The sequence below is a fragment of the Alexandromys fortis genome, unplaced genomic scaffold (genome assembly GCF_014885135.2).
Source record: "Alexandromys fortis isolate MF-2015 unplaced genomic scaffold, M_Fortis_MF-2015_v1.1 scaffold_0, whole genome shotgun sequence".
Classification (NCBI taxonomy): Eukaryota; Metazoa; Chordata; class Mammalia; order Rodentia; family Cricetidae; genus Alexandromys; species Alexandromys fortis.
The window spans coordinates 11,414,011-11,428,633 of record NW_026067949.1 but is presented as its reverse complement, the minus strand read 5'-3'; the positions used below and the strand labels follow the sequence as shown (position 1 = coordinate 11,428,633).

The 14,623-nt window shown below is 43.2% G+C and overlaps 1 protein-coding gene across 1 annotated transcript in view; it reads left to right on the top strand.

Annotated features, from left to right (window-relative positions):
• The first annotated feature begins 2,711 nt into the window (after positions 1–2,711).
• Ppargc1a (PPARG coactivator 1 alpha) overlaps positions 2,712–14,623 on the top strand; it is a 94,154-nt gene continuing 82,242 nt past the window's right edge. The window contains exons 1-2 of the mRNA XM_050149625.1: positions 2,712–3,128; positions 7,094–7,273. Coding sequence (XP_050005582.1) covers positions 2,880–3,128; positions 7,094–7,273 — 429 coding nt within the window. The 5' untranslated portion in view covers positions 2,712–2,879. The remainder of the gene's footprint in view (positions 3,129–7,093; positions 7,274–14,623) is intronic.

Genomic DNA, 14,623 nt, shown 5'->3' with positions numbered 1-14,623 from the left:
ACGTCGATTCCCATCCGGATGTCAGGGTGGCTTGATAATAATTAATAACCATTGACTCCTTGTAGCCAAGTGGCCAATATTATTTCACAGTTGACTGTGTGGAGGGTAGAGCCAATGACCTTTGTCCTGAATTTTAATAGATTACTGAAGTTTTACATTAAGTAAAAATCTAATTGGGAAGAAAATTGGTGTTTCTTTGTGGGAGTGCAGGGTAAGGCTACGGATCGCATGGAGGGAGTGTTCCCCAATGTTGTCTTTCCTGGTTTTCTTTTCTTTTTTTTTTGAATTAAAAAATTTAATCTCTAATACTTCCCTGCTGTCTGGAAGGGGACAGTTATAGCAGTGAATGTGTTCACCTAATTTAAGACGTCAAAGCTGTTGGCCATCGTGTTCTATTCACTGATGACAACATGCCTATTTCGTCACGCTATTTAGAAATTCACCAGCAACTTGCTGTGGACATCAGAGCAGACAGACCCCCTTACACAGGGTCTGAAGGAAGCAGCAGGCTGGTGGGCCTCTCTTGGTTTTTATTTCTTTCTTTCACTTCACCGTTGGAGCAGCTGACTATAGAAACTGAGAGAAGTCACCACTATTTTTCATCTAAGGGGACAGACAATAAAGCACACAGTAAATTAACCTCAGTGGAATAGAAATTTAAATGAATGGTGTTTTATAAATTATATTTAGATACAAGGGGAGGATTTTTTTTTTTACATTACTGTCAAGCAAAAGAAATGAGCTGCTTTTTTGAAAGGCTGAAAGGTTTGAGGTATTGTGAAAACCTATCTGTTTTCAAAGATACCCTGTGGATTTCTTGCTGTTGCTGGAAGGGTTAAGTCTGAACCCCCTTGTGTTATGGAGAGCTTTTCCTCTGTGTCCAGCGCTGGGAGTTTGTTATGTATTCAGTATGCAATGTCTAATAGAAACAGTTGCACCTCCATTAGTCCACATTGTCTCAAGTATGGCCAAACAGTACTAGTAAGCAAGGCTCCAGCCTGGAGTTTCTCTGCTGCTAGCCTGTCAGTGTTTCCCCTTCATTCCCTGGACATTCTTGATTTCAAAAGCAAACTGCACAACCCAGGGCACTAGGGTTGGAATCCAATGTTTATTCAAAAAGGCACCCTGAGGCAGAGAGGAAGAAAATGCTACATGTAAGGGGGAAAAAGAAAAAAAAAAAGTAAGGCAGCCGAGGGGCTAAGCTGTCTTAGGCATGGCAACAGCAACTGTATTTGCTAACATTTGTTTTCTGGGATCCTGTGGTGAGAGCAATGGAAAGAATCAGGAGATAACCTAAGAGGAAAGGGTTTTGTGGCTTGCTCTCCTTATACGGAGCAGTAAACTGCAGTAACAGTTTTGGATCCTGCATTGTCTACTGCCAAGGAGACAGCTGATTTTGGGTGGAGGAGTTTGTTTAAACCTAAACAAATGGGGCTATGTTGTTGACCAAACAAGAAAAAAAAAAAAGAAAAAGAAAAAGAAAAGAAAAAAAGAAGCTGATTCGCTGCTTTTAAACACTCCCCCAACAGGGAAAAAAAAATCTCATAAAAATGTATCATGTGAGACTCTTGCTTTAGTTTCAAGCTGAGTCTGGGTCCACTTGGAAAGCAGTCCTTAAAGAAAACACGGTTTAAGCAAGAGTGTAGTCACTCTGTCATGTAACAGGGAATCTTTGCTACTTGCTAATTTTGGATGTAAAATAAATTAAAAAAAAAGATTGAAAGAGATTTTAGTTATATGACCAGGGCTCCGTTTTAGAGTTGGTGGCATTCAAAGCTGGCTTTAGTCACAGTGTGATGCTTGAAACCTCTCAAAGGCCAAGTGTTTCCTTCCTTTCTTCTATTTTTTTTTCTTTCCTCTAAGCGTTACTTCACTGAGGCAGAGGGCTGCCTTGGAGTGACGTCAGGAGTTTGAGCAGCAAGCTGCACAGGAGAAGGGAGGCTGGGTGAGTGACAGCCCAGCCTACTTTTTAATAGCTTTGTCATGTGACTGGGGACTGTAGTAAGACAGGTGCCTTCAGTTCACTCTCAGTAAGGGGCTGGTTGCCTGCATGAGTGTGTGCTGTGTGTTTAGAGTGGATTAGAGTTGAAAAAGCTTGACTGGCGTCTCTCAGGAGCTGGATGGCTTGGGACATGTGCAGCCAAGACTCTGTATGGAGTGACATAGAGGTGAGCTGGGGCTGGGCATTGCAGGACCGGAGCTTCCCTCAGATGCAATGATTCCTGGAGGGGGATGGGCTAGGGTAAAGGAGGGGGACTTAGAAAGCAGCCCGGCGGGAGCTTTTGCAGGGGGAATCTCGATCTTATCTTAACTCCAATAAGTTTGCTATTTTAAGGTGGCTCGGAGATGCCTTGAGCAAATCAAAGCGTAGCTGCTGTCATCAGTATCTGTAGCAGTTAGAAACTCTCTCCATGTGCCTTTGGCTCTGTTTCTACTCATATGCAATATTTATGCTCTAAGATATTGATATGAATCAGGAGCTGAAGTCTTTCCAGTGTTGAGTGGCCTGCTTGGGGAAATGCCATTTCTATTTATAAGAAAATGAAGATAAACATTGGAAGGGATGTGTTCAAAGAGAGTCCGTTTTGACTCTCATCGGGAATTTTATTTTCCGTCCTCCTCTCTCTGTTTATTAAGCAGAGAACTTACAAGATCCCAAATAATCCTGCTGGGGCTGAGCTAGATGGCTTTTCCCACAGAACACAAAACGACGGTGCTGTTTCCTTTAAAACACTTGTGTGTGGCTGAAAAGGTTGGCTAGCGAGTTAAAAAAAAAATCCCAGCCTTGAGAGAGTAAGGCTTTCTGTTTGCTTCACTGGCGAGAAACCGAATGGTTAAATTTTTCTGTACCACGGAGAGCTGCCTGAAGCTGGGAGAGAATGGAGTTTATGCAGACCGTGTGTGTGGAGCTACTCACTGCTTGTGTAAAAATAGACCGCAATACATCAATTCCACAGTCTCTGCTGGCTACAATTCATACAGGGGAGGAAAAAACACAAGCAGCTTCCTCGGAATCTCCGGAGTCTAGCTGGGGACCTCGGACCTCGGCGTGTTTGCATTCAGTACAATGGAATGTTCTCGGAAAGTTTGGGCAAGTTGGAAAACAAGTGAAACTTTTGTGGACTCTGGTGAGATGGACCCGAATTGAATTGCGCGGAGGATCGGAGCTGCTAACTAACAATGGTGCTTCCTCCCGGTAGCGGGGGCACGTAGGGTAAGGGGGAGGGTCAAGTGCCACACGTGATTTGATTAAATAAGATGTCCGTGTGGTGCAGCGATACACATCTAAAGTGAAAATGATTTGGCGAGGCCGCCTGCGAATGCATTTTTCCTATCTAGCCAGGCGTGTCCTGGGTTCTTAACTCTTTGCTGGGTTTGCAGATGTTGGCTCCGTTTGCCGTCTCCTGGCTTTGGCAGATCGGATTTGCGGGTTATAATTATTCTTATCTTGTTGTGATTTCTTGGTAAGGCGGAATTGATATGGATAATTCATGTGTCCTGTGGCTATCGGGAGTCTGAGTTCTAAATGGCTTCAAAGTCCTAATTGCTGGAGTAGCCAGAGTATCCCGTGTGGGTGGTTGTCTGGCTGGCACTGTGGGTCTCCTCGATCCACTTTCATTTCTGCGGCTTGTGTGTTCCTGATGCTGCTCAGAGACTGAGGAGCTGATCTAAAGGGAACGTAGGAGCTTTGCCTCCATGGTCAGAATTCCTGCAGTTGTTTGCGAATAAGCTCCTTAGTCATTTACAACTACCGCTTTAAGTTTGTTTGTTTGTTTTCCTTACGGAGGAGGGAATTCGGGCTCAGCTGCTAGCCTTAGATTGAGTCTTGGGTCAGCTTTGACTGGGCAGTCACACAGTAGACAGCCAGCTGCTAGAAACCTGTGCCGAGGCTCTGGTAATCACCCTTGCCTGTCGAAATATTACAAGCAGCAGGTAGCGTGGGCAGCTTTCATTTTTTGAATCATTAATGTTTGCTGTTATCTTAAAAACCTATTATGCCCTTCTGCACATAATGACAGGACAGTGCATTGGTTAATAAAAGCCCAAATCACCAGAGCTACCCAGAGTCCCTGGTGTTTGGCAGCTTAGTGGGGGTGATGTACAATAGGTTACTAAGATGGCTAGAGACTGTTCACATGACACACTTCCCTAAGACTGTGTTCTTTACTGCCTCTCTCTCAATCCCTCCTCCTGTCTCAACTCATGTTTTTTATCAGAAGGTAAGATTTTTTTTATTAATATAATTAATGCCGCAGAGTCCACTCTCTCTCTTTAAAATTTACCACCAATGGCACCAAAACCTCTGAAAGGTTAATGGAGAATTATACTTAATTATAATGAATCATTATCATCCACGCAGTTAAGCTAATTTATTGTCTGTTCCTTAGCTAAGGGAAAAGTCTGTTGGGGTGAAATAACATACCATAATTAGCCTTTTGCGGTGAGTGACTGCTTCAGCCTCTTAAATCTTACTGTAAAACGAAGGCTACAGTTGTGAAATCGCTGCCACAGTGGCGGAGTGGCAGGAGACTATGTGTGGGATCTCGCAAGGCACACCTGTTACAGACCGTATAGGGGCGCCATCAATGGCTGTACGTCGGAGAAGGGCAGTTCCTGGCCTCAGCCTGCTAAGCCTGGCATTGTCCAAGTCCAGATATGAATTAGTATCAGGAGCAATGGCTTCGACGGATGTGTTTTAGATTAGTGGGACAAGGCCACATTCAGAAGCCTTGATTTGATCAGGATGTCAACATTGGCAAAGCACAAATACTCTTTTGAGCCATAATGTAAGAAGAAGCATGAACAGTATGAGAGAAGTAGAGGGAAGGAGGGACAGGGGAGGGGGGAACCCAAGAAAAGAGAATACTAAAACAGCAAACTGATTTTTATCTGTTCAATAGTTGTCAGAAGCTATATCTGCATATATTTATACACACATACACACATATATTCTTGGAAGTTAAACGGTCTTTAGACTAGTTTTGCTTAGAGAGAGCAGTTAAAGAGAGATGGCAAGAAGCTGCCTCCCAGCAAGTCAGTGTGACAATTCACCATTCCCAAACAGGCTTTCCGTGTGCTCTGACTTGGGAGTAGCAGCTGTAGGTGGATCAGGCTGTCTTTTGCCTCAGTTTTCATCTGGATGCTCTCTGGTTGGGGTGCTTCAGTATTTTAAAGGGATCCTCCACCCATGACATCCTGTGTGGTTTTCTACACTACTGACAAAGTTTTCCCCTTGTCTCTGCACTGATGGTGTTGAGGAAGAGTTAAGGAAAGGGGGTTGTGATCTGAGGATACATAGTATGGGTAAGAATAGAGTCTCGGGCATGTTACAGCCATAACAGAACACTAATACTGTTCCGAGACAATATTTGCTCCTTTCAGACTGGCTTCTGCTTACAAACCTAGCCAGGTTTTCTGACCTGTAGATTTGGGCTGACTCAGATAGTAGAAAGAAAAGCCCAATAAGATGAGAATGAAGACTTTTTGTTCGTTTGTTTGTCTTTTTTTTTTTTTTTTTTTGGCAGCATTTTTTTTTTCTTGGTGTGGCCATGTGCCTGTCTTTGGGGTCTTTTGGGGCCTGGTAGTCTTCTTTAGAAACTGCAGTGATCTGCATCCTCTGTCCTCCCTCTCCTCCCCTGCTGATCCTGTTACCCCGTGTTGGTTCCCCAGCATCAGGCTTCAGATGGTGCTGCTGCACTTGACCTGTGCCATACAGCCTGCCAGCAATGACAGGGGTATCCCCCAAATCAAATCTGAACAAAACTCATTTGATTCAAAACCTAAATGTCAGAGAAGTTCATCAGCCTTATGTTCCCCTGCTGCCTGGATGGGAACCTCTGAATCACTCTGCGACCTTGGAAAATAAAGGCACGGGGCCTTCTTTATCTCTGCCTGTGAGGGCTTGGATTCAGGCAGATGGCTAGTGAGAAGATGAGGTTGTGGTGACTCTGCTGTCATTAGATCCCCATAGTAAGCATTTTCGTCACTCTTTAGAGCACCCAGGCTTGGTTCAACAACTAATTAGCCAATAAAATATAGGAGACCATTTAATTGGTAAGGGGTTCTGATTTCCTCAGAAGGCAATAGGTCAGGAGTATGACTTTCTAAACCCCGAAAAAGGTTACAAAAATAGCCTTCCTGAAAAGCATTTAAAATTTTCAATGTACTATAATCTTTTTATGTCTCAATACAAATTCAATCATTTTAAATTCACCACAACTGTATTTTTGACATACTAAAATAAAACTGAAAGTATAATACCATGAAATACAAAATATAGTACCATATTACAGTACTTTCATTTTTCTCTTTTAGATGACAGGTGATCCCAATCCCCTGCCCCCCCCCCCACACACACACCTTGCAAAGTATTCCCATTGAAGGCTATAAAGGTCACATCAAAAAATCACATGCATTTTGTTCTTTAAGTCAAGGAACTTGCATTTGACCTGTTAAGGATGAAGTCAGGGAACTCATAAAAAGTCAAGTGAGAGTAAATGATTTAAATAACAATTCAAGAGAGGCATAGATGAGTCAGAGGACTTGCATCATTAGTTGCTAAATGAATGGTATGGATTATAATACTTCAAGGGAGTGGGCACAGAGGAAGTTTTCCTAGTCTAATTCTTGAGTTCTGTTATCTCAGTGAACAGTTGTTCATAGGAATATTCATTACATTTGATGGTGATCCCAAGGTACAAGGCCACTTGAATACTTCTCTCAAACCAGTCCTCTGATAAGGACAGAATAAAATCATGTGCATAGCTAACTATAAGGAGGTTTGAAACCCCCTGACTATAGCTATCCTGGAGGTAGGAATACATCCTGTTGGTTTCTAACTGGAAGACTCAAGGAAGCCTTCATGCAAACATGGTAATTAGTTTGGGTCTGGGGTTAGAATTTGGATGGGGGAAATACTCCTGGTGAGCTAAGAGAGTAAAGAATGGAAGGTGTTTCCCTTGGTGATTAAAGACCAGATGCCAGCTTGGCGCTGTGGCTGAATTAACTGGACTTAATTCCTATCACGTGCCTTTGCTGTGTAGCGAACGCCTGCTGTTAGTAACCATCGTCTTCTCTTTGCTGCCTCCCCCAGTGTGCTGCTCTGGTTGGTGAGGACCAGCCTCTTTGCCCAGATCTTCCTGAACTTGACCTCTCTGAACTCGATGTGAATGACTTGGACACAGACAGCTTTCTGGGTGGACTGAAGTGGTGCAGCGACCAATCAGAAATCATATCCAACCAGTACAACAATGAGCCCGCGAATATATTTGAGGTAAGCGTCTCCACTCGAGAACATAATTTCTCATTGACCTTGGCCTGTGCTGAACTGATGTGGTGCCAGGCCTGGACCTGGATGTGGCTTTACATGGTTGCTAGTAGGAAATTTATCATCACAGCTAGAGGGTTTCTATGTTATGGAAAGACAATGTTTGGAAAATGGTGCTTTGTAGTAGAATTAAGGCACTAAGGACTGAGAACGAAGTGGGTTAGACTGTGTTGAAATACAAGGGGTTGTGAAAGCTTTAGGGACAAGGCCGAGAAAGGTGTGAAGTTGTTGACTCCCTTCTGTTCCCACGGAAAGGGACCTCACAGCAAATATTGCATAACAGGAATGGGTAGAGAAGAAGGCATTTCTTTTTCACGAAGGGGTTAATGTCTATCTCCGTTTGTTTTACCTTGTAGGTGAACAGTTTTGATTATTGCTATTATATTATTGCTTCATACCCCTAATTTTCTCGCATGATGGAAAATTTCTAAACTCAAAAAAAATCTACTATGTACTTATAAATTAGTCAAAATTCATTTACCTTTCAGTAGTGAGAATTACCTCCCAGACTCTAGACGCCTATTATGAGCCTACCCTATAATAAAGAATGTTAATCTACTCCTATTAAAGTGTTACTCAGAGAAACGAGGTTCACTCTCACAAGATTGGGACTCATTGACTTGAAAATAAATCGTTTCTTATAGTGATAAGCATTCAGGGAGTACTGTGACGAGTGAATTGGGTGCAAATTGCCAAATCAACTCATTTGTGACATCAAAATCGGCATCAGTATCACCACCGTTTAAATGTTTTGGAGTCCCTCTGTGCCAGGCTGCACACAAGACTCCTGTTAGCCACTGGTCAGTATATTATTGGCTGTCTTCCCATTTATCCAATTAGAATCTCCATTCTTCAAGAGAGCACATTTTTTTTTATAATAATTCAGTTTTCTACCACCGAGTGCATAGGTGATGCTGAACGAATAAGTGATTGTTGAATGTGTGCATGATGAAAATGGTAATGTCAATGAGCAACAATTAGCCACAATGATGGCTACCATTTTGGAACATTCCTGCTTTCTGTATGCCATCACTCACACACAGACACAGACACAGACACACACACACACACACACACACTCACTCACACACAGACATCCTTCAAAACAACCTTTTCTTTTCCTATATTATTCCATATGTTTCCACATATATGTATATATTCTTATTTTACACATGCAGGCACCGAGTTTCAAAGAAAGTTAAGTCATTTCACCAAAATCGCCCCGCTGACAAATAGGAACCTAACATTGAATTTCTAAATTTATCTGATTTCAAAGTCTATATCATTGACAAAAATAGGGAGACAGTGATTCTTGGGTGACAGCCATCCTTTGCGATGATGTATCAAGCTGCTTCTTTGCTCAATATACTTAAAAATAGAACAGAATGTTTCCCTTTTGTGTTGGCCTGTGTGGAGGCACTGGGTGACTGGTGAAGCTGAGGTGCCTGTCAGTTCTATGGATCGCCACGTCTCTCTTACATGCCTGGGACGTTATGTGGGTCTTAAGAGAAAGCTTCAGGTGGGGAACTTAGGGCCAGGGAGTGAGCAAGGAGGAGGAAACACTGAAACTGTGGTTGTTTGTACTTTCCCAGGCTTCTCAGCTCGGTCTTGGAAAGTTCACATAAGGACGTGGCTGGTTAGAACTGGTGAACGGAGCGTCCCTCAGCCAGCACACCTGTCAGGCTGCAGGCCCATTCGATGGCATGCAGCATTAAAATTAACTGTTCTTTTAAAACACGTCCGTCTCTATAGACGTCTTGTCTCGTGACCAGCTATGGCTGTTCCACACTGGGTGAATGCCACACATTTTGTAGATGGTGGTTTGGGGATAACTGGGAGGTGGGGGTAGGCAATGTGGTAATCATTACCTCCTAGGGAGGCTGATTTCAGAACTTTCCCCATGACCTTCTGTCCCCATATTTCATGTTGTGGAATCTGCGCTCGAACTTCTCATTTCTAGCTTCAGGAGTTTTGGCTCGGCAGTCAGTCAGTTGTCTATATATAGATGCTTAATCTATGCTACAACACTCTTTTTGTTTCCCTATATAACTTCCTACATGGATAGATTTGTTCGCAATGCTCCAAAATACAGGGTTCATTTAATTTAATCTCTCATTAGGTCACTTTAAACCAGTGGTTCTAAGCTAAAGGCAATTTTGTACCTCCAGGGGACATCTGACAGTGTCTGGAAGTGTGTTTGATTGCGAAGAGTAGGTAGCAAGGTGCTACCACTGGTATTTAGTAGGTGGAGACCAGGAATGACACCAAATACCCTACAATGTGTAGAACAGCCGATTGCAAAAGAGAGAGATTGGTGCCGAGCTTGGGAGGCCTTGGTTGTATTATCATTATTGTTGTTGTTGTTGTTATTGTTACTTGAATCACTAAAAGTCCCCTTTATGAAATGTAAACATGATTTGGTCTGATTTCTGAAATGAAATGTAGTGCAGTGTTGGATATATGAAGAATAAGACTCTAGGGAAAATTACAGAGCTCTCCGGGCCTCAGGGCTCATGTGCTAGGTATTCTCTTAGTGACAGAGGATACAAGTGGCTTTTGACAAAGGCTCGTTGCAGTCCTCTCTGATGTCACAGGATCCCTTCTTCTTTGTCTTATGTGGCAACCCTGTCACCATCAGCCGCAGGGTCACGAGCGCTGTCACCACGTGTGCCGATGCCTTCTGTCTTTGTCCTTCTGTGTTTAACTCCCACACATCCCTCCCATGGCGGGATCAAAAGTGAACATTCGTGAAATTCTACAATTGAGTTGTTCCATATTCAGGGACAGAGTTCCCTTGGCCTGGACTGTAGCCTCGTGGCCCTTTGCCAAAGGAGCTTTTCACAAGAGCTGTTTCCCAGGGCTACCAACTCCCGTGGACTTTCCTCCCCTTCTCCTGATCCTCGGAGCCCTGCCTCATCACATTTGAGGAGGCCTTGGCCTTGAGCAAGCCAAACAGCCACGGCTCTTCCTGGGCCGATCTGTAAGCATTATTATGTACCTCTGCCTCACAGGATACACTAAGCTCTTCAGGAGTTAAACATCCCTCCCACCCACCCACCCACTCAAGTCGCACCCTGATGACATGGCCAAAAACTAGCAGCAGAGTTCTCCATCGTAATCAAAGCAGAACGTGAGGTTTAGGCTGAGATGAGGGTGCAGCAGAGTCATGGCGGGAGGCTGAGTGCTGGGAGTGTGGAGTATCCACTTCCTTCCAGTCTCTAGCATACCATACGTGCAGGTCTTTAGATTTTCCTCAACATCACTAACACAGAAGAAGGAATTCCAGTGAAAGCATGGTGTTGAAAGGCTGGGGGAGGGCTCAGGGGATGAAGTGCTTGCTGCAGAAGCATGCGAACCTGAATCTGGATCCTCAACACCCGTGTCAGAAGGCAAGCAAGGGAGTACCTGCCTGTGGCAGTGTTTGGGAGGCAGAGACAAGAGCTCCCAGGAGCCTGCTAGCCCGTCAGGCTCGTCAGCTGGTCAGCTCTAGGTTCGGTGGGAGATCTTGTGCCAACACTAAGGTGGAGATTGGTTAGGGTAACACCTGATATCAACTTCTGGTCTCCATGTAAATGGGCATAGGCACCTGCATACACACACACACACACACACACACACACACACACACACACACTGCACAAATACCTTATGCAAACATGCATATTTCTACACACTAGCAATTTATGAAAGAATAGATTCTACCTGTGACGACAGCTATGACAACTCATTGGTTGAGTCATTCGCTGGCCACAAATTAACTCGTGTTTGCAACACCCCTACTTGGATGTGTAACTGCTGGAGACCCGGTATCATCCAAGAGGCCACTTTGGGAAACAGGGCATGGAGCCGATAAAGACAGCCTCCAGTACCTGATCCGTGGGTAAGGAAAACAGGATGCTGTCTCGGAACAGACTGGGAGCAAGATTTATGTTTTAGAATATTGCAACGTGGCTTCCTTCCCTGGTTGCCTTTGTACATTGTGTGGTGGAGAATAAAGGCGTGCCTTTACAGCACAGCGTTGTATAAAGATGGTTGGTATGGGGTTCATTTAATTAGCGCCCGGGCCTTTCTGGGTCACTGTGAGCCACCTTGTCTGTGCTTCATTTTAATACCTGACTTAATGCCTCCATGATACGGGTGAATAGATGCCTTTCATTCATTCATCTGCTTCGTCTGAATGCAGCTACCTAGGGTTCCTTAGAACACTGGTATGTGGGAATGCAGTGTCTGGAGGTCATTGCTTGCAGCCTATGCTAATGGAGAACACCCAGTAGCTGCAGCCAGCACTCAGGCTTGGTACTGACTGCAACTTACAGTGAGGTTCGAGGTTCTGAACTAGTGTAGGTGAAGTGTGAGTGGTGGCTCCTTATTGTCTGTGTGGAAGGTGATCTCCTGTCTGCTGCCAAGGACGTGTGTGATGGAAGCTCTCACAATACTTAGCATCCTGATAGGAGCATGGAGGACTTTAATAATTCTTCTTGTGGTTTTCTATTTATATGCTAACATCTTCAATAACATGTATATATTATGTACATATCAAAAACTTAAAATAAACCTATATTGGTAAATTCAGCAGACCCTTAGCATTACAAAAGGACCTGCTGGTTATCGTCACTGAAGGTCTCCCAGCTTAAAAGAGAGGAGAAAGTCAATACCTATAGAACTAAAAAAGAATCTCTCTTTATTTTCTAAGGAAATTTAAATCTAATTTGGGTGATCAAATGTGGAAATATAAAACAATTAGTCAACAATACAAGGCTACAGGTATATATGTGTGTGTGTGTGTGCAAATGTATGTATACTTTTATATATTAACAAATGAAAAATAATGCAGGATTATATAACCATGTATATGCATATGTGTATAATAAGATTATCTAGCATATATAGTCATGCATATATATATATATATACACATATATGTGTGTGTGTGTGTGTGTGTGTGTGTGTGTGTGTGTGTGCAACTAGCAAACATTGCATGACCATGTATGTAAGGAAAAGAAGCCTGAGCTTAATTCTAGGACTTAAAAATCCTATCAATCCCTGAACTTGCTCCAAGCTCAGTACTTGAATATTTGCCCATCTCAACCCTGGAAAACTCTGCCCCTAAGAAACCCCGTAGAAGCTTGCCTGCCACTCAGTTCTTTGTTGCTTCTCACTGGAGCAGAGGCAACCACATCCTGTGTTTTTCCCAATAAATCTCTTGTATGAGGTTTGTTATATGGTGTGATTTTTGTGGTGTTCCTTGAATTCCAACCTCTAGGCTACCTTTTCCCTCAGAGCTGTAATACTTACAATGTTTACGTGTGTGTGTGTGTTTGTGTGTGTGCTGTGTCTGTATGTATTTCTAAGGAAGAAAACAGCAGAGTAGATTCATCAAGGCTAGTGCGAGAGTGAGAGAAAGGTTTTTAAGGAGTAGGGTTTAGGGAGCAGGGAGGCAAAGAGTTTGGTTCATTCAAAATAGCATAGAGACTCATGGGAAGCTGTGGTGTAAGTTTAGATGCAGAATAGCTGCACTATTATGGGAGCCCATGTTGCATTGGGAAGTATTCACAAGTTTGCATGATAGAAACTAATGTCCCATTGTAGACCAGTGTGACGGAGGTGGTATCAAAGAGAATCATGCTGGCAGAGGCAACAAGGAAGTAGGCAGAATCTAGAGTGCCTGTGTGCAATGCTAGGGCAAGGGAGGGACGGGGTTAGAGGGATAACATCCAGGAAAAGACTCAACCTTGCAGAAAAATTCCATTGGCCCTGACAATGTGAGTTATATATAGAAGGAGGCGACAAGTAATGTTGACTTGAACACATTCCAAAGGGAATCGGGTCTTCATGCGAACCTCTCCTGACCACGTGACTGCTCACTCTTGCAAACTGAAGTACTTCATTAGAATTGGAAATCATTTTATAAAGAGTACTCCATCTCCCTGTTGTCTCAAGCAGACCATTTTTGCCTTAACCAACAAATTTACATGATGTCTGATTTTACTCTCTTGTCTTTTGGGTAGACATTTTGAATCCTTCCATAGCAATGAGTTCCTGTCTCTGGCTGTGACAGTGACCAGGAAGACTATTCTATGAATGGTCAACCTCTTAGAATTTTAACAAAACAAAGTATGCAAGAAAAAAATTATACTCATTTAATCATCAAGAGAATAAATTCTCCTTTGTTGTGTGGAGAGAGTGAATTCATTTACAATAATCACTTTTTAAAGATCTCTAGGATTCCCAATTTGCAATCAATAAATGTTTGCCATTTAAATTAAATTTATTACCCACAACCAGATTTTTTGCCACACTTTGTAATGACACTTTCAGAGAGCATAGACTTCAAGTAAGAAAATAATAGCCATTTAAGTGGGGAGATAATTGGCTGTAACACAAGAACATTGAGGAATGTTGAAGCTCACGGAGACTTATGGAGTATTTTAAAAATTTATGTTGTACTTATCTTTGCATTTGTAGTCTACCACAAAATTTCAAATTCTGAGCATAAATCAGTTAGATGTTCGTCTTGGAGATTCACAAATCAGAAACCAACGATGGGATCCAGCCTGTGTGCTGTTGCATCTGCAACTGCGATTATCAGCTTATCATGCAGAGAGACCAACTGGGGTTGAGCCTGTGTATGCGTGTGTGTGTGTGTGTGTGTGTGTGTGTGTGTGTGTGTGTGTGTATGTGTGTGTGTGTGTGTGTTCATTTATGCACCTTAGGTAAACGCTATTTTAGACTTCTTGGCTTGATAACATCTGGCTTATCTAGGGAACATCTGGTTTATCACCCTATTTTCTCCCTGCCATTATGCTGACCACTGGAAAAATATGGCTTAGGAGTTCTGCCCCACAGGGCTGTGTCTTTTGGCATCCACCCTTGCTAATAAATAGCAAGCCACAGGATGCAGGTTGCATGGCCAGGGGTCACTAGCACATACTTCCTCGGTTGTGGGTCTTGTTAATGAAGATGGTAGTTACCAGGGTTGAGGCTGGCTGCTCTTCATCATGAGAGCCACTCCAGTTCCTAGCCCTTTGTAGTTTGTAAAGTAGGAATCTTTGTGTTTAATTAAGCACACTGATTTTTTTTATTGCTCACTCATTTTCTTTGGCAGGGCTTGAGATTGAATGTAGGGTCTCCTGCTTGCAAGGCAAGTACTCTGCCAACTTGAGCCCGGTCCTCATCCTTAACTTTAGATAGTAGTAGTTAGAATGTGTGTGTGTGTGTGTGTGTGTGTGTGTGTGTGTGTGTGTGTGTGAGAGAGAGAGAGAGAGAGAGAGAGAGAGAGAGAGAGAGAGAGAGAGA